General features: G+C 51.8%; 1 protein-coding gene across 2 annotated transcripts in view; it reads left to right on the plus strand.

Annotated features, from left to right (window-relative positions):
- Window positions 1-20,172, plus strand: part of LOC126235691 (leukocyte elastase inhibitor-like) — a 161,822-nt gene that overhangs the window by 93,302 nt on the left and 48,348 nt on the right. For both annotated transcript variants that reach the window (XM_049944432.1, XM_049944431.1), the window contains exon 2: window positions 6,587-6,937. In XM_049944432.1, the coding sequence (XP_049800389.1) occupies window positions 6,596-6,937 (342 nt within the window). In that variant the 5' untranslated portion in view covers window positions 6,587-6,595. The remainder of the gene's footprint in view (window positions 1-6,586; window positions 6,938-20,172) is intronic.

Below are 20,172 nucleotides of genomic sequence, written 5' to 3' on the forward strand. Positions count from 1 at the left end.
GACGAGCTTGTTTCTCCACCTTCAGTTCTTCAAATCTCGGTCCAAGTGGAAATCGCGATTCGCATCTCTTCCTCCGCATTCATTTGCGATCTGTACATCGTGCTGATGACTGTTAGTACCGAAAAACCAACCTCACACCAGTACACCGTCGCAAAAGGCCTAGTTACGTACCTGCAGATACTCCTGCTTCACCAGTCTCCAAAATCTAATCAGCGATGAAGAAACGAACTTCGATTTCAGTGTGGAGTCTGATGAAATATCAATAAATTACTGTAATTCTTCAGTGGTAAGAGTTGATGGAAGTTCTGTGCAGAAAGGATCTTTACGAACTCTTTTGATCAGCTTCTTTTGGAAAGTACTTGAGAAAGTAATCACAAAGTTCAGTTAAATCATTTACAGACACAAATTTCAATTCCTCACTCGACTGAAACTCACTGTCTTCTAAAACCGTGTGAGGAGTAGGGAAATCATACTGTATGTCTTTATCATCCAACTTTTCCTTCCACGATAGCCTTTCTGGAGCCATAAATTTTGTGTTACAGTGTGTTGGTCTCATTACTGTGAAGAAATACATTCAATAAACTGAGTTTTTCAAAGATGTCATAAAGATACGCCAACTTCAGAATAAAGCAACTGTCTACGAGCTTCTGGGAACTCAAATGATTTTCCTGAACATGGCAAGAGTAAATTTTACTCCTGAGTTCATACACCCTTTTCAAGACATTTGCGCGAATCACTGTAATAAATCCTGAGAACGTACTCAGCCCCCATATGAACGCACAGTTGTTGGAAACATCTCGATTTAAATGACGGATTTGTAATGAAATTTGTCACTTCGATCACTGATTGGAGAACCTCATGAAGCCAGGGCTCATGATTTTTGATGCCACTGCTTCTCGGTGAATAAAACAGTGTGTCCAAACAGCATGAGGAGCCTCTTTCGCATCAGAGCTTGCAATCCGACGTTAACGACGTCCATCATGTCTACAGTGCTTTCAATGTTGTTTTCTACACAAAAGAGTGTAGTATTTCAAAGGCGTCTGTCCCGTTTGTTCCAAGAGCTATTTTCCTGCAGAAAAGTAGATATTCACGAAATTTATTGTATAAACCGCACGTAACCAATTAGATACGCATCATCCAACTGAATAGCGAATTCACCATCACCTTTGACTTTTTCAACTAATTGAACATTAATGTCGTCCGCCATATCGAGTATTTTACGAGTAATGGCGCTGTCTGATAAAGTCACACTTGCCAGTTGCTTGACAGCTGACTCACTTATCATAATATATACCATATCGAGATCAGCATCCTCCGTTATGTGTGATGTTTCTTGCTCTTTGCTACACGGTAGCCAACATTGTAAGGTGAAAGAACAGCCTTTGTAGGAATCGTAGCTTGTATGGCGAAAGTTTTTGTTTCCGTCAAAGTGTTTTCGTAGTTTGCTTACTAAAATACCTTGGTTTGACTCCAAATGTCGCTTCACGTTATTAGGAAGCACTCTTTCAGTAGCTAGGTGTTTGAAACAAATGGCACACCGTAGTCGTTGTCCATTTTCAACAGTAGTACATATAATACCTAAATTCACGTAACTTTCGTCATATTACCTGTATTTTCATCATTAGAACTGCATGATACACTCGAAATTTCGTGTTTCGTACATGCAGTTCAAATTTGTCCATTTTGGCAAATACAAATCACAGAGGGCATACAACAATTAAAAACAATCTGTATCCGACAAAACTAACTTTAGAACTGTTAGATACTGAATAAGAACAAATGAGACATGTAGTACGATTCGGTTGCCATCTACCAAACTGTCATAATAAGAACACTTACTCACCGACCCGCTAGATATCACTACTAGCGCACAAGTTGGTCCTTTACCCAGAAAGCAAGCAATCCAAAATTATTAGTTATACGAAACTACACGACGCCGCTACTGTAAGGCGCCAACGCCCCTGGGAGCCGTGGCCATGGTTTGAAAACCTGTGCAGTATTTTGATGTAGGCATTCTGATTCAATGTGGCTTCCATCTGGATTCCTGAAATCACTGTCACATAATTTTCCAGGTCCCAGTCAGGTACTGCTGCTCGAGCGAAGGAAGACAGAAAGAAAAGCTTGCTGAGCTGACTGAACAGGACTGGTTTTTATTGTGCAAGACATGGTTGTTCAAAACTTTAGCAGATTATTTTGACTATAAGAAATAATTACCTTGTCATCTGCAAATAGCATCGTCGTGAGTGTAGTTTGGATTATGTAAGATTAAAACACAGGGTGTCCCAAAAAGAATGACCCGATTTTAACTTGTAATAATATTGAGACAAATGTCACTAGGTAACTGAAACAGCGCTAGATGTAATCGGCGTAGTCTAAAGTTTCAGAAAAAATCCGCTAGATGTCGCTACGAGCGCTGACCTGGAGCATGCAGCCAGTCTCGCACAATATGGCGTCCGCATAACAGAAGGCCTCCTAGGTCCCCCGACTTAACACCCTGTGATTTCTTCCTGTGGGGATATCTTAAACAATGTGTTTACGTTCCTCCCTTACCTCGTGACATTGATGAACTGAAAACCAGAATATCAGCTGCTGTGGCTTCAGTGACAGAAGACACCTTCGCTCAGTTTGTGATGAATTCGGCTATCGGCTAGATGTCGTCCGTGCAGCCAATGGAGGACAAATTGAACATATATGATGGATTTTTATATTCTGTCTTTTCTCAGTAATTTGGTATGCAATTTCTTGGTGTTAAGACCTTCTTCCTAATAAATAGTTCTATTTAAAATCGGGTCGTTCTTTTTGGGACTTCCTGTACAAAGCAAATGTGCATTCACCTGTTCCGTTAACATAAATAATGGGTGGCACCTTCTGCTCTATGTGTAGGTCTTATTTAGTTAAAGTCGATTTCGGTGTAATATTACACCCTCTTCAGGCCTGTCTATGAAACCAGGTGATCAAGTGGATAACTGTAGTCATAATCTAGTAGAGGGGCAAAAAATTGATGTCCACTACGTTGAACCTTGTTTCCTGTTTATGGAGCGAACGGCGCCAGCAAATCAGCTACGTAGGGAAGAATGTAAAGCATTTTGTCCCCTCTATGAGATGTATAATTTTGATTGTCTGGTATCACTCAGTATCAACATGGTCACCTGGTATCAATGATAGAGCACAACATAGTGCAATATAACACCTAAAATGATTATTAATAAAATAAGACCTATAAACAGGCTGAATGGGCCATAAAGGCTGAATGGGCCATAAAGGTATAGTAACAGCTATCGTCTCATGATCTATCGAAGATGGATATGCGGAGAGTAAATACACTACTGGCCATTAAAATTGCTACACCAAGAAGAAATGCAGATGATAAATGGGTATTCATGAGACAAATATATTATACTAGAACTGACATGTAATTACATTTTCACACAATTTGGGTGCATAGATCCTGAGAAATCAGTACCCTGAACAACCACCTCTGGCCGTAAGAACGGCTTTGATACGCCTGGGCATTGAGTCAAACAGAGCTTGGATGGCGTGTACAGGTACAGCTGCCCATGCAGCTTCAACACGATACCACAGTTCATCAAGAGCAGTGACTGGCGTATTGTGACGAGCCAGTTGCTCGGCCACCATTGACCAGACGTTTTCAACTGGTGAGAAATCTGGAGAATGTGCTGGCCAGGGCAGCAGTCGAACATTTTCTATATCCATAAAGGCCCGTACAGGTCCTGCAACATGCGGTCGTGCATTATCCCGCTGAAATGTAGGGTTTCGCAAGGATCGAATGAAGGGTAGAGCCACGGGTCGTAACACATCTGAAATGTAACTTCCACTGTTCAAAGTGCCGTCAATGCGAACAAGAAGTGACCGAGACGTGTAACCAATGGCAACCCATACCAACACGCCAGGTGATACGCCAGTATGGCGATGACGAATACACGTTTCCAATGTGCGTTCACCACGATGTCACCAAACACGGATTCGACCATCATGATGCTGTAAACAGAACGTGGATTCATCCGAAAAAAATGACGTTTTGCCATTCGTGCACCCAGGTTCGTCGTTGAGTACACCATCGCAGGCTCTCCTGTCTGTGATGCAGCGTCAAGGGTAACCAACGTCGTCGAACTGTTCGTGCAGATGCTAGTGATACGAGGCCGTTGGGATCCAGCACGGCGTTCCGTATTACCCTCCTGATCCCACCGATTCCATATTCTGCTAACAGTCATTGGATCTCGACCAACGCGAGCAGCAATGTCGCGATACGATAAACCGCAATCGCGGTAGGCTACAATCCGACCTTTATCAAAGTCGGAAACGTGATGGTACGCATTTCTCCTCCTTACACGAGGCATCACAACAACGTTTCACCAGGCAACGCCGGTCAACTGCTGTTTGTGTATGAGCAATCGGTTGGAAACTTTCCTCATGTCAGCACGTTGTAGGTGTCGCCACCGGTGCCAATCTTGTCTGAATGCTCTGAATAGCTAATCATTTGCATATCACAGTATCTTCTTCCTGTCGGTTAAATTTCGCTTCTGTAGCACGTCATCTTCGTGGTGTAGCAATTTTAATGGCCAATAGTGTATTTAGTTCAAGTCGATTTCGGTGTAATACTACACCATCTTCAGGCCCGTCTCTGACAGCAGGTGATCAAGTGGATAACTGTAGTCATAATCTAGTAAAGGGGCAAAAAATTGATGTCCACTACGCTGAACCTTCTTTCGTGCTTATGGACCGAACGACGCCAGCACATCGGCTAAGTAGGGACTAATGTAAAGCATTTTCTCCCCTGTATGAGAAGTTTAATTTTGTTAATCTGGTATCACCAAGTATCAAGGTCACCTGGTATCAAAGATAGAGCACAACATAGTGCAATATAGCACCTAAAACGATTGTTAATAAAATAAGATCTACAAACAGGCTGAATGAGCCACAAAGGTATAGTAACAGCTGTCGTCTCAAGATCTATCGAAGATGCATATGCGTAGAGTAAATACACTACTGGCCATAAAAATTGCTGCATCACGAAGATGACGTGCTACAGACGCGAAATTTAACCGACAGGAAGAATATGCTGTCATATGCAAATGATTAGCTTTTCAGAGCATTCACACAAGGTTGGCGCCGATGGCGACACCTAGGACGTGCTGACATGAGGAAAGTTTCCAACCGATTTATCATACACAAACAGCAGTTGACCGACGTTGCCTGGTGAAACGTTGTTGTGATGCCTCGTGTAAGGAGGAGAAATGCGTACCATCACGTTTCCGACTTTGATAAAGGTCGGATTGTAGCCTATCGCGATTGCGTTTTATCGTATCGCGACATTGCTGCTCGCGTTGGTCGAGATTCAATGACTGTTAGCAGAATATGGAATCGTTGGGTTCAGGAGGGTAATACGCAACGCCGTGCTGGATCCCAACGGCCTCGTATCACTAGCAGTCGAGATGACGGGCATCTTATCCGCATGGCTGTAACGGATCGTGCAGCCACGTCTCGATCCCTGAGTCAACAGATGGGCACGTTTGCAAGACAACAACCATCTGCACGAACAGTTCGACGACGTTTGCAGCAGCATGGACTATCAACTCGGAGACCATGGCTGCGGTTACCATTGACGCTGCATCACAGAGAGGAGCGCCTGCGATGGTGTATTCAACGACGAACCTGGGTGCACGAATGGCAAAAAGTAATTTTTTCGGATGAATTCAGGTTCTGTTTACAGCATCATGATGGTCGCATCCGTGTTTGACGACATCGCGGTGAACGCACATTGAAAGCGTGTATTCGTCGTCGCCATACTGGCGTATCACCCGGCGTGATGGTATGGGGTGCCACTGGTTACACGTCTCGGTCACCTCTTGTTCGCATTGACGACACTTTGAACAGTGAACGTTACATTTCAGATGTGTTACGACCTGTGGCTCTACCCTTCATTCGATCCCTGCAAAACCCTACATTTCAGCAGGATAATGCACGACCGCATGTTGCAGGACCTGTACGGGCCTTTCTGGATACAGAAAATGTACGACTGCTGCCCTGGTCAGCACATTCTCCAGGTCTCTCACCAATTGAAAACGTCTGGTCAATGGTGGCCGAGCAACTGGCTCGTCACAATACGCCAGTCACTACTGTTGATTGAACTGTGGTATCGTGTTGAAGCTGCGGGGGTTTTGTACCTATACACGTCATCCAAGCTCTGTTTGACTCAGTGCCCAGGCGTATCAATGCCGATATTACGGCCAGAGGTGGTTGTTCTGGATACCGATTTCTCAGAATCAATGCACCCAAATTGTGTGAAAATGTAATCACATGTCAGTTCTAGTATAATATATTTGTCCAATGAATAAGCGTTTATCATCTGCATTTCTTTTTGGTGTAGCAATTTTAATGGCCAGTAGTGTATTAAGTGCCACCCTCGTCCTCAACACAGGCTGACACTATTCCCTTTTCATTAATTTTGCCTGCAATTGAATTTAATTCTGAGCACATTGTTTTGTCTGTAACAGTGAACAGCTGCAGCCAGCTCTGAAGCACACAGGCGTCGCCTAATGACTGCACCCTGCTGTGCTGTTAACAGGTGCACACGATGAGAGTGGTGGCACTAGTCGTGTTGGCGCTGTGGGCGCCCAGTACGGCGTACGTGTTCCGCGCCCCTTCGTCGGCGTCCGCGAACGTGGGTGGCGCGGGCAACACGCACGTCAGCTCTGGCATAGCGGGACTGGCCACGACGCTGCTCACTGCCTTCCCGGGGCAGGACAACGTGGTGCTGTCGCCGCTCGGCATCGCCACCGTGCTGTCCGCGCTCCAGGTGGGCGCCAAGGGCCCCACGGCCCACCAGCTCGCCGCCCTGCTCGGCCAGGGCTCCACCTCGTACCGCACCTACTGGGTGCAGCTAGGAGACACGCTGCGCGCCATCAACTCCTCGACGGTGAGTCGGCGCTCGCCTCCTTGAGGACTGCTAACAGCCTGCTGTCCTCCACGACAGGAGTCAGTAGCCTACTATCCTCCATGGCAGCAGTCAGTGGCCTACTATCCTCCATGGCAGCAGTCAGTACCCTATTGTCCTCCATGCCAGAAGTGAGTTGCCTACTGTCCTCCATGGCAGCAGTCAGTGGCCTACTGTCCTCCGTGGCAGCAGCCAGTACCCTACTGCCCTCCAATCCAGCAGTCAGTAGCCTACTGTTCTCCATGGCAGCAGTCAGTAGCCTAATGTCCTCCTTGGCAGGAGTCAGTACCCTACTATCCTCCATGGCAGCAGTCAGTAGCCTACTGTCCTCCATGGCAGCAGTCAGTGCCCTACTGTCCTCCATGCCAGAAGTGAGTAGCCTACTGTCCTCCATGGCAGCAGTCAGTGGCCTACTGTCCTCCGTGGCAGCAGCCAGTACCCTACTGTCCTCCATTCCAGCAGTCAGTAGCCTACTGTCCTCCATGGCAGCAGTCAGTACCCTACTGTCCTCCAATCCAGCAGTCAGTAGCCTACTGTCCTCCATAGCAGCAGTCAGCACCCTACTATCCTCCACGGCAGCAGTCAGTAGCCTACTGTCCTCCATGGCAGCAGTCAGTACCCTACTGTCCTCCATGCCAGAAGAGAGTAGCCTACTGTCCTCCATGGCAGCAGTCAGTGGCCTAATGTCCTCCGTGGCAGCAGTCAGTAACCTACTGTCCTCCATGGCAGCAGTCAGTACCCTACTGTCCTCCATGGCAGCAGTCAGTAGCCTAATGTCCTCCATGGCAGCAGTCAGTTCCCTACTATCCTCCATGGCAGCAGTCAGTAGCCTACTGTCCTCCATGGCAGCAGTCAGTACCCTACTGTCCTCCATCCCAGAAGTGAGTAGCCTACTGTCCTCCATGGCAGCAGTCAGTGGCCTACTGTCCTCCGTGGCAGCAGCCAGTACCCTACTGTCCTCCAATCCAGCAGTCAGTAGCCTACTGTCCTCCATAGCAGCAGTCAGTTCCCTACTATCCTCCATGGCAGCAGTCAGTAGCCTACTGTCCTCCATGGCAGCAGTCAGTACCCTACTGTCCTCCATGCCAGAAGTGAGTAGCCTACTGTCCTCCATGGCAGCAGTCAGTGGCCTACTGTCCTCCATGGCAGCAGCCAGTACCCTACTGTCCTCCAATCCAGCAGTCAGTAGCCTACTGTCCTCCATGGCAGCAGTCAGTAGCCTAATGTCCTCCATGGCAGCAGTCAGTTCCCTACTATTCTCCATGGCAGCAGTCAGTAGCCTACTGTCCTCCATGGCAGCAGTCAGTACCATACTGTCCTCCATGCCAGAAGTGAGTAGCCTAATGTCCTCCATGGCAGCAGTCAGTTCCCTACTATCCTCCATGGCAGCAGTCAGTAGCCTACTGTCCTCCATGGCAGCAGTCAGTACCCTACTGTCCTCCATGCCAGAAGTGAGTAGCCTACTGTCCTCCATGGCAGCAGTCAGTGGCCTACTGTCCACCGTGGCAGCAGCCACTACCCTACTGTCCTCATATCCAGCAGTCAGTAGCCTACTGTCCTCCATAGCAGCAGTCAGTGCCCTACTATCCTCCATGGCAGCAGTCAGTAGCCTACTGTCCTCCATGGCAGCAGTCAGTACCATACTGTCCTCCATGCCAGAAGTGAGTAGCCTACTGTCCTCCATGGCAGCAGTCAGTAGCGTAACGTCCTCTATGGCAGCAGTCAGTTCCCTACTATCCTCCATGGCAGCAGTCAGTACCCTACTGTCCTCCATGCCACAAGTGAGTAGCCTACTGTCCTCCATGGCAGCAGTCAGTAACCTAATGTCCTCCATGGCAGCAGTCAGTTCCCTATCCTCCATGGCAGCAGTCAGTACCCTACTGTCCTCCATGCCAGAAGTGAGTAGCCTACTGTCCTCCATGGCAGCATTCAGTAGCCTACTGTCCTCCATAGCAGCAGTCAGTACCCTTCTATCCTCCATGGCAGCAGTCAGTAGCCTACTGCCCTCCATGGCAGCAGTCAGTACCGTACTGTCCTCCATGCCAGAAGTGAGTAGCCTACTGTCCTCCATGGCAGCAGTCAGTGGCCTACTGTCCTCCGTGGCAGCAGCCAGTACCCTACTGTCCTCCAGTCCAGCAGTCAGTAGCCTACTGTCCTCCATAGCAGCAGTCAGTACCCTCCAATCTCCATGGCAGCAGTCAGTAGCCTACTGTCCTCCGTGGCAGCAGTCAGTTCCCTACTATCCTCCATGGCAGCAGTCAGTACCCTACTGTCCTCCATGGCAGCAGTCAGTAGCCTACAGTCCTCCATGGCAGCAGTCAGTGGCCTACTGTCCTCCGTGGCAGCAGCCAGTAGCCTACTCTCCTCCAATCCAGCAATCAGTAGCCTACTGTCCTCCATAGCAGCAGTCAGTACCCTACAATCCTCCATGGCAGCAGTCAGTAGCCTACTGTCCTCCATGCCAGCAGTCAGTTCCCTACTATCCTCCATGGCAGCAGTCAGTAGCCTACCGTCCTCCATGCCAGAAGTGAGTAGCCTTCTGTCCTCCATGGCAGCAGTCAGTGGCCTACCGTCCTCCGTGGCAGCAGCCAGTACCCTACTGTCCTCCAATCCAGCAGTCAGTAGCCTACTGTCCTACATGGTAGCAGTCAGTAGCCTAACGTCCTCCATGGCAGCAGTCAGTTCCCTACTATCCTCCATGGCAGCAGTCAGTAGCCTACTGTCCTCCATGGCAGCAGTCAGTACCCTACTGTAATCCATGCCAGAAGTGAGTAGCCTACTGTCCTCCACGGCAGCAGACAGCGGCCTACTGTCCTCCATGGCAGCAGCCAGTACCCTACTGTCCTCCAATCCAGCAGTCAGTAGCCTACTTTCCTCCATAGCAGCAGTCAGTACCCAACTATTCTCCATGGCAGCAGTCAGTAGCCTACTGTCCTCCATGGCAGCTGTCAGTACCCTACTGTAATCCATGCAAAAGTGAGTAGCCTACTGTCCTCCATGGCAGCAGTCAGTGGCCTACTGCCCTCCGGAGCAGCAGCCAGTAACCTACTGTCCTCCAATCCAGCAGTCAGTAGCCTACTGTCCTCCATGGCAGCAATCAGCACCCTACTATCCTCCATGGCAGCAGTCAGTATCCTACTGTCCTCCAAGTTAGCAGTCAGTAGCCTACTGTCCTCCATGGCAGCAGCCAGTATCCTACTATCCTCCATGCCAACAGCCAGTAGTCTACTGTCCTCCATGGCAGCAGTCAGTACCCTACTATCCGCTATGGCAGCAGTCAGTACCCTACTGTCCTCCATGCCAGAAGTGAGTAGCCTACTGTCCTCCAATCCGGCAGTCAGTAGCCTACTGTCCTCCATAGCAGCAGTCAGTTCCCTACTATCCTCCATGGCAGCAGTCAGTAGCCTACTGTCCTCTATGGCAGCAGTCAGTACCCTACTGTCCTCCATGCCAGAAGTGAGTAGCCTACTGTGCTCCATAGCAGCAGTCAGTACCATTCTATCCTCCATGGCAGCAGTCAGTAGCCTACTGTCCTCCATGGCAGCAGTCAGTACCGTACTGTCCTCCATGCCAGAAGTGAGTAGCCTAATGTCCTCCATGGCAGCAGTCAGTGGCCTACTGTCCTCCGTGGCAGCAGCCAGGACCCTACTGTCCTCCAATCCAGCAGTCAGTTGCCTACTGTCCTCCATGGCAGCAGTCAGTTCCCTACTATCCTCCATGGCAGCAGTCAGTAGCCTACTGTCCTCCATGGGAGCAGTCAGTACCCTACTGTCCTCCATGCCAGAAGTGAGTAGCCTACTCTCCTCCATGGCAGCTGTCAGTGGCCTACTGTCCTCCGTGGCAGCAGCCAGTACCCTACTGTCCTCCAATCCAGCAGTCAGTAGCCTACTGTCCTCCATGGCAGCAGTCAGTTCCCTACTATCCTCCATGGCAGCAGTCAGTAGCCTACTGTCCTCCATGGGAGCAGTCAGTACCCTACTGTCCTCCATGCCAGAAGTGAGTAGCCTACTCTCCTCCATGGCAGCTGTCAGTGGCCTACTGTCCTCCGTGGCAGCAGCCAGTACCCTACTGTCCTCCAATCCAGCAGTCAGTAGCCTACTGTCCTCCATAGCAGCAGTCAGTACCCTCCAATCTCCATGGCAGCAGTCAGTAGCCTACTGTCCTCCGTGGCGGCAGTCAGTTCCTTCTATCCTCCATGGCAGCAGCCAGTACCCTACTGTCCTCCATGGCAGCAGTCAGTAGCCTACTGTCCTCCATGGCAGCAGTCAGTGTTCTACTCTCCTCCGTGGCAGCAGCCAGCAGCCTACTGTCCTCCATGCCAGCAGTCAGTTCCCTACTATCCTCCATGGCAGCAGTCAGTAGCCTACCGTCCTCCATGGCAGCAGTCAGTACCCTACTGTCCTCCATGCCAGAAGTGAGTAGCCTACTGTCCTCCATGGCAGCAGTCAGTGGCCTACTGTCCTCCGTGGCAGCAGCCAGGGCCCTACTGTCCTCCAATCCAGCAGTCAGTTGCCTACTGTCCTCCATGGTAGCAGTCAGTAGCCTAACGTCCTCCATGGCAGCAGTCAGTTCCCTACTATCCTCCATGGCAGCAGTCAGTAGCCTACTGTCCTGCATGGCAGCAGTCAGTACCCTACTGTCCTCCATGCCAGAAGTGAGTAGCCTACTGTCCTCCATGTCAGCATTCAGTAGCCTACTGTCCTCCATAGCAGCAGTCAGTACCCTTCTATCCTCCATGGCAGCAGTCAGTAGCCTACTGCCCTCCATGGCAGCAGTCAGTACCGTACTGTCCTCCATGCCAGAAGTGAGTAGCCTACTGTCCTCCATGGCAGCAGTCAGTGGCCTACTGTCCTCCGTGGCAGCAGCCAGGACCCTACTGTCCTCCAGTCCAGCAGTCAGTAGCCTACTGTCCTCCATAGCAGCAGTCAGTACCCTCCAATCTCCATGGCAGCAGTCAGTAGCCTACTGTCCTCCGTGGCAGCAGTCAGTTCCCTACTATCCTCCATGGCAGCAGTCAGTACCCTACTGTCCTCCATGGCAGCAGTCAGTAGCCTACTGTCCTCCATGGCAGCAGTCAGTGGCCTACTGTCCTCCGTGGCAGCAGCCAGTAGCCTACTCTCCTCCAATCCAGCAATCAGTAGCCTACTGTCCTCCATAGCAGCAGTCAGTACCCTACTACCCTCATGGCAGCAGTCAGTAGCCTACTGTCCTCCATGCCAGCAGTCAGTTCCCTACTATCCTCCATGGCAGCAGTCAGTAGCCTACCGTCCTCCATGCCAGAAGTGAGTAGCCTTCTGTCCTCCATGGCAGCAGTCAGTGGCCTACTGTCCTCCGTGGCAGCAGCCAGTACCCTACTGTCCTCCAATCCAGCAGTCAGTAGCCTACTGTCCTACATGGTAGCAGTCAGTAGCCTAACGTCCTCCATGGCAGCAGTCAGTTCCCTACTATCCTCCATGGCAGCAGTCAGTAGCCTACTGTCCTGCATGGCAGCAGTCACTACCCTACTGTCCTCCATGCCAGAAGTGAGTAGCCTACTGTCCTCCACGGCAGCAGACAGCGGCCTACTGTCCTCCATGGCAGCAGCCAGTACCCTACTGTCCTCCAATCCAGCAGTCAGTAGCCTACTTTCCTCCATAGCAGCAGTCAGTACCCAACTATTCTCCATGGCAGCAGTCAGTAGCCTACTGTCCTCCATGGCAGCTGTCAGTACCCTACTGTAATCCATGCCAAAAGTGAGTAGCCTACTGTCCTCCATGGCAGCAGTCAGTGGCCTACTGCCCTCCGGAGCAGCAGCCAGTAACCTACTGTCCTCCAATCCAGCAGTCAGTAGCCTACTGTCCTCCATGGCAGCAATCAGCACCCTACTATCCTCCATGGCAGCAGTCAGTATCCTACTGTCCTCCAAGTTAGCAGTCAGTAGCCTACTTTCCTCCATGGCAGCAGCCAGTATCCTACTATCCTCCATGCCAACAGCCAGTAGTCTACTGTCCTCCATGGCAGCAGTCAGTACCCTACTATCCGCTATGGCAGCAGTCAGTACCCTACTGTCCTCCATGCCAGAAGTGAGTAGCCTACTGTCCTCCATGGCAGCAGTCAGTAGCCTAATGTCCTCCATGGCAGCAGTCAGTTCCCTACTATCCTCCATGGCAGCAGCCAGTAGCCTACTGTCCTCCAATCCAGCAATCAGTAGCCTACTGTCCTCCATAGCAGCAGTCAGTACCCTACTATCCTCCATGGCAGCAGTCAGTAGCCTACTGTCCTCCATGCCAGCAGTCAGTACCCTACTGTCCTCCATGCCAGAAGTGAGTAGCCTACTGTCCTCCATGGCAGCAGTCAGCTGCCTACTGTCCTCCATGGCAGCAGCCAGTACCCTACTGTCCTCCAATCCGGCAGTCAGTAGCCTACTGTCCTCCATAGCAGCAGTCAGTTCCCTACTATCCTCCATGGCAGCAGTCAGTAGCCTACTGTCCTCTATGGCAGCAGTCAGTACCCTACTGTCCTCCATGCCAGAAGTGAGTAGCCTACTGTGCTCCATAGCAGCAGTCAGTACTATTCTATCCTCCATGGCAGCAGTCAGTAGCCTACTGTCCTCCATGGCAGCAGTCAGTACCGTACTGTCCTCCATGCCAGAAGTGAGTAGCCTAATGTCCTCCATGGCAGCAGTCAGTGGCCTACTGTCCTCCGTGGCAGCAGCCAGGACCCTACTGTCCTCCAATCCAGCAGTCAGTTGCCTACTGTCCTCCATGGCAGCAGTCAGTTCCCTACTATCCTCCATGGCAGCAGTCAGTAGCCTACTGTCCTCCATGGGAGCAGTCAGTACCCTACTGTCCTCCATGCCAGAAGTGAGTAGCCTACTCTCCTGCATGGCAGCTGTCAGTGGCCTACTGTCCTCCGTGGCAACAGCCAGTACCCTACTGTCCTCCAATCCAGCAGTCAGTAGCCTACTGTCCTCCATGGCAGCAGTCAGTTCCCTACTATCCTCCATGGCAGCAGTCAGTAGCCTACTGTCCTCCATGGGAGCAGTCAGTACCCTACTGTCCTCCATGCCAGAAGTGAGTAGCCTACTCTCCTCCATGGCAGCTGTCAGTGGCCTACTGTCCTCCGTGGCAGCAGCCAGTACCCTACTGTCCTCCAATCCAGCAGTCAGTAGCCTACTGTCCTCCATAGCAGCAGTCAGTACCCTCCAATCTCCATGGCAGCAGTCAGTAGCCTACTGTCCTCCGTGGCGGCAGTCAGTTCCTTCTATCCTCCATGGCAGCAGTCAGTACCCTACTGTCCTCCATGGCAGCAGTCAGTAGCCTACTGTCCTCCATGGCAGCAGTCAGTGGCCTACTCTCCTCCGTGGCAGCAGCCAGTAGCCTACTGTCCTCCATGCCAGCAGTCAGTTCCCTACTATCCTCCATGGCAGCAGTCAGTAGCCTACCGTCCTCCATGGCAGCAGCCAGTACCCTACTGTCCTCCATGCCAGAAGTGAGTAGCCTACTGTCCTCCATGGCAGCAGTCAGTGGCCTACTGTCCTCCGTGGCAGCAGCCAGGACCCTACTGTCCTCCAATCCAGCAGTCAGTTGCCTACTGTCCTCCATGGTAGCAGTCAGTAGCCTAACGTCCTCCATGGCAGCAGTCAGTTCCCTACTATCCTCCATGGCAGCAGTCAGTAGCCTACTGTCCTGCATGGCAGCAGTCAGTACCCTACTGTCCTCCATGCCAGAAGTGAGTAGCCTACTGTCCTCCACGGCAGCAGACAGCGGCCTACTGTCCTCCATGGCAGCAGCCAGTACCCTACTGTCCTCCAATCCAGCAGTCAGTAGCCTACTGACCTCCATAGCAGCAGTCAGTACCCAACTATTCTCCATGGCAGCAGTCAGTAGCCTACTGTCCTCCATGGCAGCTGTCAGTACCCTACTGTAATCCATGCCAAAAGTGAGTAGCCTACTGTCCTCCATGGCAGCAGCCAGTATCCTACTATCCTCCATGCCAACAGCCAGTAGTCTACTGTCCTCCATGGCAGCAGTGAGTACCCTACTATCCGCTATGGCAGCAGTCAGTACCCTACTGTCCTCCATGCCAGAAGTGAGTAGCCTACTGTACTCCATGGCAGCAGTCAGTAGCCTAATGTCCACCATGGCAGCAGTCAGTTCCCTACTATCCTCCATGGCAGCAGTCAGTAGCCAACTGTCCTCCATGGCAGCAGTCAGTACCCTACTGTCCTCCATGCCAGAAGTTAGTAGCCTACTGTCCTCCATGGCAGCAGTCAGTGGACTACTGTCCTCCGTGGCAGCAGCCAGTACCCTACTGTCCTCCAATCCTGCAGTCAGTAGCCTACTGTCCTCCATAGCAGCAGTCAGTACCGTACTATCATCCATGGCAGCAGTCAGTAGCCTAATGTCCTCCATGGCAGCAGTCAGTTCCCTACTATCCTCCATGGCAGCAGTCAGTAGCCTACTGTCCTCCATGGCAGCAGTCAGTACCCTACTGTAATCCATGCCAGAAGTGAGTAGCCTACTGTCCTCCATGGCAGCAGTCAGTGGCCTGCTGCCCTCCGTAGCAGCAGCCAGTAACCTACTGTCCTCCAATCCAGCAGTCAGTAGCCTACTGTCCTCCATGGCAGCAATCAGTACCCTACTATCCTCCGTGGCAGCAGTCAGTATCCTACTGTCCTCCAAGTTAGCAGTCAGTAGCCTCTTGTCCTCCATGGCAGCAGCCAGTATCCTACTATCCTCCATGCCAACAGCCAGTAGTCTACTGTCCTTCATGGCAGCAGTCAGTACCCTACTATCCTCTATGGCAGCAGTCAGTACCCTACTGTCCTCCATGCCAGAAGTGAGTAACCTACTGTCCTCCATGGCAGCAGTCAGTAGCCTAATGTCCTCCATGGCAGCAGTCAGTTCCCTACTATCGTCCATGGCAGCAGTCAGTAGCCTACTGTCCTCCATGGCAGCAGTCAGTACCCTACTGTCCTCCATGCCTGATGTTAGTAGCCTACTGTCCTCCATTGCGGCAGTCAGTGGCCTACTGTCCTCCGTGGCAGCAGCCAGTACCCTACTGTCCTCCAATCCTGCAGTCAGTAGCCTACTGTCCTCCATAGCAGCAGTCAGTACCCTACTATCCTCCATGGCTGCTGTCAGTAGCCTACTGTCCTCCATGGGAGCAGTCAGTACCCTACTGTCCTCCATGCCAGAAGTGAGTAGCCTACTGTCCTCCATGGCAGCAGTCAGTAGCCTAATGTCCTCCATGGCATCAGTCAGTTCCCTACTATCCTCTATGGCAGCAGTCAGTAGCCTACTGTCCTCCATGGCAGCAGTCAGTACCCTACTCTCATCCATGCCAGAAGTGAGTAGCCTACTGTCCTCCATGGCAGCAGTCAGTGGCCTACTGTCCTCCATGGCAGCAGCCAGTACCCTACTGTCCTCCAGTCCAGCAGTCAGTAGCCTACTGTCCTCCATGGCAGCAATCAGTACCCTACTATCCTCCATGGCAGCAGTCAGTAGCCTACTGTCCTCCATGCCAGAAGTGAGTAGCCTACTGTCCTCCATGGCAGCAGTCAGTGGCCTACTGTCCTCCGTGGCAGCAGCCAGTACCCTACTGTCCTCCAATCCAGCAGTCAGTAGCCTACTGTCCTCCATAGCAGCAGTCAGTGCCCTCATATCCTCCATGGCAGCAGTAAGTAGCCTACTGTCCTCCATGGCAGCAGTCAGTACCCTACTGTCCTCCATGCCAGAAGTGAGTAGCCTACTGTCCTCCATGGCATCAGTCGGTAGCCTAATGTCCTCCATGGCAGCAGTCAGTTCCCTACTACCCTCCATGGCAGCAGTCAGTAGCCTACTGTCCTCCGTGGCAGCAGTCAGTACCCTGCTGTCCCCATGCCAGAAGTGAGTAGCCTACTGTCCTCCATAGCAGCAGTCAGTGGCCTACTGTCCTCCGTGGCATCAGCCAGTACCGTACTGTCCTCCAATCCAGCAGTCAGTAGCCTACTGTCCTCCATAGCAGAGTCAGTGCCCTACTATCCTCCATGGCAGCAGTCAGTAGCCTACTGTCCTCCATGGCAGCAGTCAGTACCCTACAGTCCTCCATGCCAGAAGTGAGTAGCCTACTGTCCTCCATGGCAGCAGTCAGTAGCCTAATGTCCTCCATAGCAGCAGTCAGTTCCCTACTATCCTCCTTGGCAGCAGTCAGTAGCCTACTGTCCTCCATAGCAGCAGTCAGTACCCTACTATCCTCCATGGCAGCAGTCAGTAGCCTACTGTCCTCCATGGCAGCAGTCAGTACCCTACTGTCCTCCATGCCAGAAGTGAGTAACCTACTGTCCTCCATGGCAGCAGTCAGTAGCCTAATGTCCTCCATGGCAGCAGTCAGTTCCCTACTATCCTCCATGGCAGCAGTCAGTAGCCTACTGTCCTCCATGGCAGCAGTCAGTACCCTACTGTCCTCCATTGCAGAAGTGAGTAGCATACTGCCCTCCATGGCAGCAGTCAGTGGCCTACAGTCCTCCGTGGCAGCAGCCAGTACCCTACTGTCCTCCAATCCAGCAATCAGTAGCCTACTGTCCTCCATGGCAGCAATCAGTACCCTACTGTCCTCCATGCCAGAAGTGAGTAGCCTACTGTCCTCCATGGCAGCAGTCAGTAGCCTAATGTCCTCCATGGCAGCAGTCAGTAGCCTACTGTCCTCCATGGCAGCAGCATCCTACTGTCCTCCATGCCAGAAGTGAGTAGCCTACTGTCCTCCATAGCAGCAGTCAGTAGCCTAATGTCCTCTATGGCAGCAGTCAGTAGCCTACTGTCCTCCATGCCAGATGTGAGTAGCCTACTGTCCTCCAAGTTTGCAGTCAGTAGCCTACTGTCCTCCATGGCAGCAGCCAGTATCCTACTATCCTCCATGCCAACAGCCAGTAGTCTACTGTCCTCCATGGTAGCAGTCAGTACCTTACTATCCTCTATGGCAGCTGTCAGTACCCTACTGTCCTCCATGCCAGAAGTGAGTAGCCTACTGTCCTCCATGGCGGCAGTCAGTAGCCTAATGTCCTCCATGGCAGCAGTCAGTTCCCTACTCTCCTCCATGGCAGCAATCAGTAGCCTACTGTCCTCCATGGCAGCAGTCAGTACCCTACTGTCCTCCATGCCAGAAGTGAGTAGCCTACTGTCCTCCATAGCAGCAGTCAGTGGCCTACTGTCCTCCGTGGCAGCAGCTAGTACCCTACTGTCCTGCAAACCAGCAGTCAGTAGCCTACTGTCCTCCATAGCAGCTGTCAGTACCCTACTATCCTCCATGGCAGCAGTCAGTATCCTACTGTCCTCCATGGCAGCAGTCAGTACCCTACTGTCCTCCATGCCAGAAGTGAGAAGCCTACTGTCCTCCATGGCAGCAGTCAGTAGCCCAATGTCCTCCATGGCAGCAGTCAGTTCCCTACTATCCTCCATGGCAGCAGTCAGTAGCCTACTGTCCTCCGTGGCAGCAGCCAGTACCCTACTGTCCTCCAATCCAGCAATCAGTAGCCTACTGTCCTCCATGGCAGCAATCAGTACCCTACTATCCTGCATGGCAGCAGTCAGTAGCCTACTGTCCTCCAAGTTAGCAGTCAGTAGCCTACTGTCCTCCATGGCAGCAGCCAGTATCCTACCATCCTCCTTGCCAACAGCCAGTAGTCTACTGTCCTCCATGGCAGCAATCAGTACCCTACTATCCTCCATGGCAGCAGTCAGTAGCCTACTGTCCTCCATGCCAGAAGTGAGTAGCCTACTGTCCTCCATGGCAGCAGTCAGTGGCCTACTGTCCTCCGTGGCAGCAGCCAGTACCCTACTGTCCTCCAATCCAGCAGTCAGTAGCCTACTGTCCTCCATAGCAGCAGTCAGTGCCCTCATATCCTCCATGGCAGCAGTAAGTACCCTACTGTCCTCCATGCCAGAAGTGAGTAGCCTACTGTCCTCCATGGCATCAGTCGGTAGCCTAATGTCCTCCATGGCAGCAGTCAGTTCCCTACTACCCTCCATGGCAGCAGTCAGTAGCCTACTGTCCTCCGTGGCAGCAGTCAGTACCCTGCTGTCCCCATGCCAGAAGTGAGTAGCCTACTGTCCTCCATAGCAGCAGTCAGTGGCCTACTGTCCTCCGTGGCATCAGCCAGTACCGTACTGTCCTCCAATCCAGCAGTCAGTAGCCTACTGTCCTCCATAGCAGAGTCAGTGCCCTACTATCCTCCATGGCAGCAGTCAGTAGCATACTGTCCTCCATGGCAGCAGTCAGTACCCTACTGTCCTCCATGCCAGAAGTGAGTAGCCTACCGTCCTCCATGGCAGCAGTCAGTAGCCTAATGTCCTCCATAGCAGCAGTCAGTTCCCTACTATCCTCCATGGCAGCAGTCAGTATCCTACTGTCCTCCATAGCAGCAGTCAGTACCCTACTATCCTCCATGGCAGCAGTCAGTAGCCTACTGTCCTCCATGGCAGCAGTCAGTACCCTACTGTCCTCCATGCCAGAAGTGAGTAGCCTACTCTCCTCCATGGCAGCTGTCAGTGGCCTACTGTCCTCCGTGGCAGCAGCCAGTACCCTACTGTCCTCCAATCCAGCAGTCAGTAGCCTACTGTCCTCCATAGCAGCAGTCAGTACCCTCCAATCTCCATGGCAGCAGTCAGTAGCCGACTGTCCTCCGTGGCGGCAGTCAGTTCCTTCTATCCTCCATGGCAGCAGTCAGTACCCTACTGTCCTCCATGGCAGCAGTCAGTAGCCTACTGTCCTCCATGGCAGCAGTCAGTGGCCTACTCTCCTCCGTGGCAGCAGCCAGTAGCCTACTGTCCTCCATGCCAGCAGTCAGTTCCCTACTATCCTCCATGGCAGCAGTCAGTAGCCTACCGTCCTCCATGGCAGCAGCCAGTACCCTACTGTCCTCCATGCCAGAAGTGAGTAGCCTACTGTCCTCCATGGCAGCAGTCAGTGGCCTACTGTCCTCCGTGGCAGCAGCCAGGACCCTACTGTCCTCCAATCCAGCAGTCAGTTGCCTACTGTCCTCCATGGTAGCAGTCAGTAGCCTAACGTCCTCCATGGCAGCAGTCAGTTCCCTACTATCCTCCATGGCAGCAGTCAGTAGCCTACTGTCCTGCATGGCAGCAGTCAGTACCCTACTGTCCTCCATGCCAGAAGTGAGTAGCCTACTGTCCTCCACGGCAGCAGACAGCGGCCTACTGTCCTCCATGGCAGCAGCCAGTACCCTACTGTCCTCCAATCCA

Source organism: Schistocerca nitens, chromosome 2, assembly GCF_023898315.1.
Source record: "Schistocerca nitens isolate TAMUIC-IGC-003100 chromosome 2, iqSchNite1.1, whole genome shotgun sequence".
Lineage (NCBI taxonomy): Eukaryota > Metazoa > Arthropoda > Insecta > Orthoptera > Acrididae > Schistocerca > Schistocerca nitens.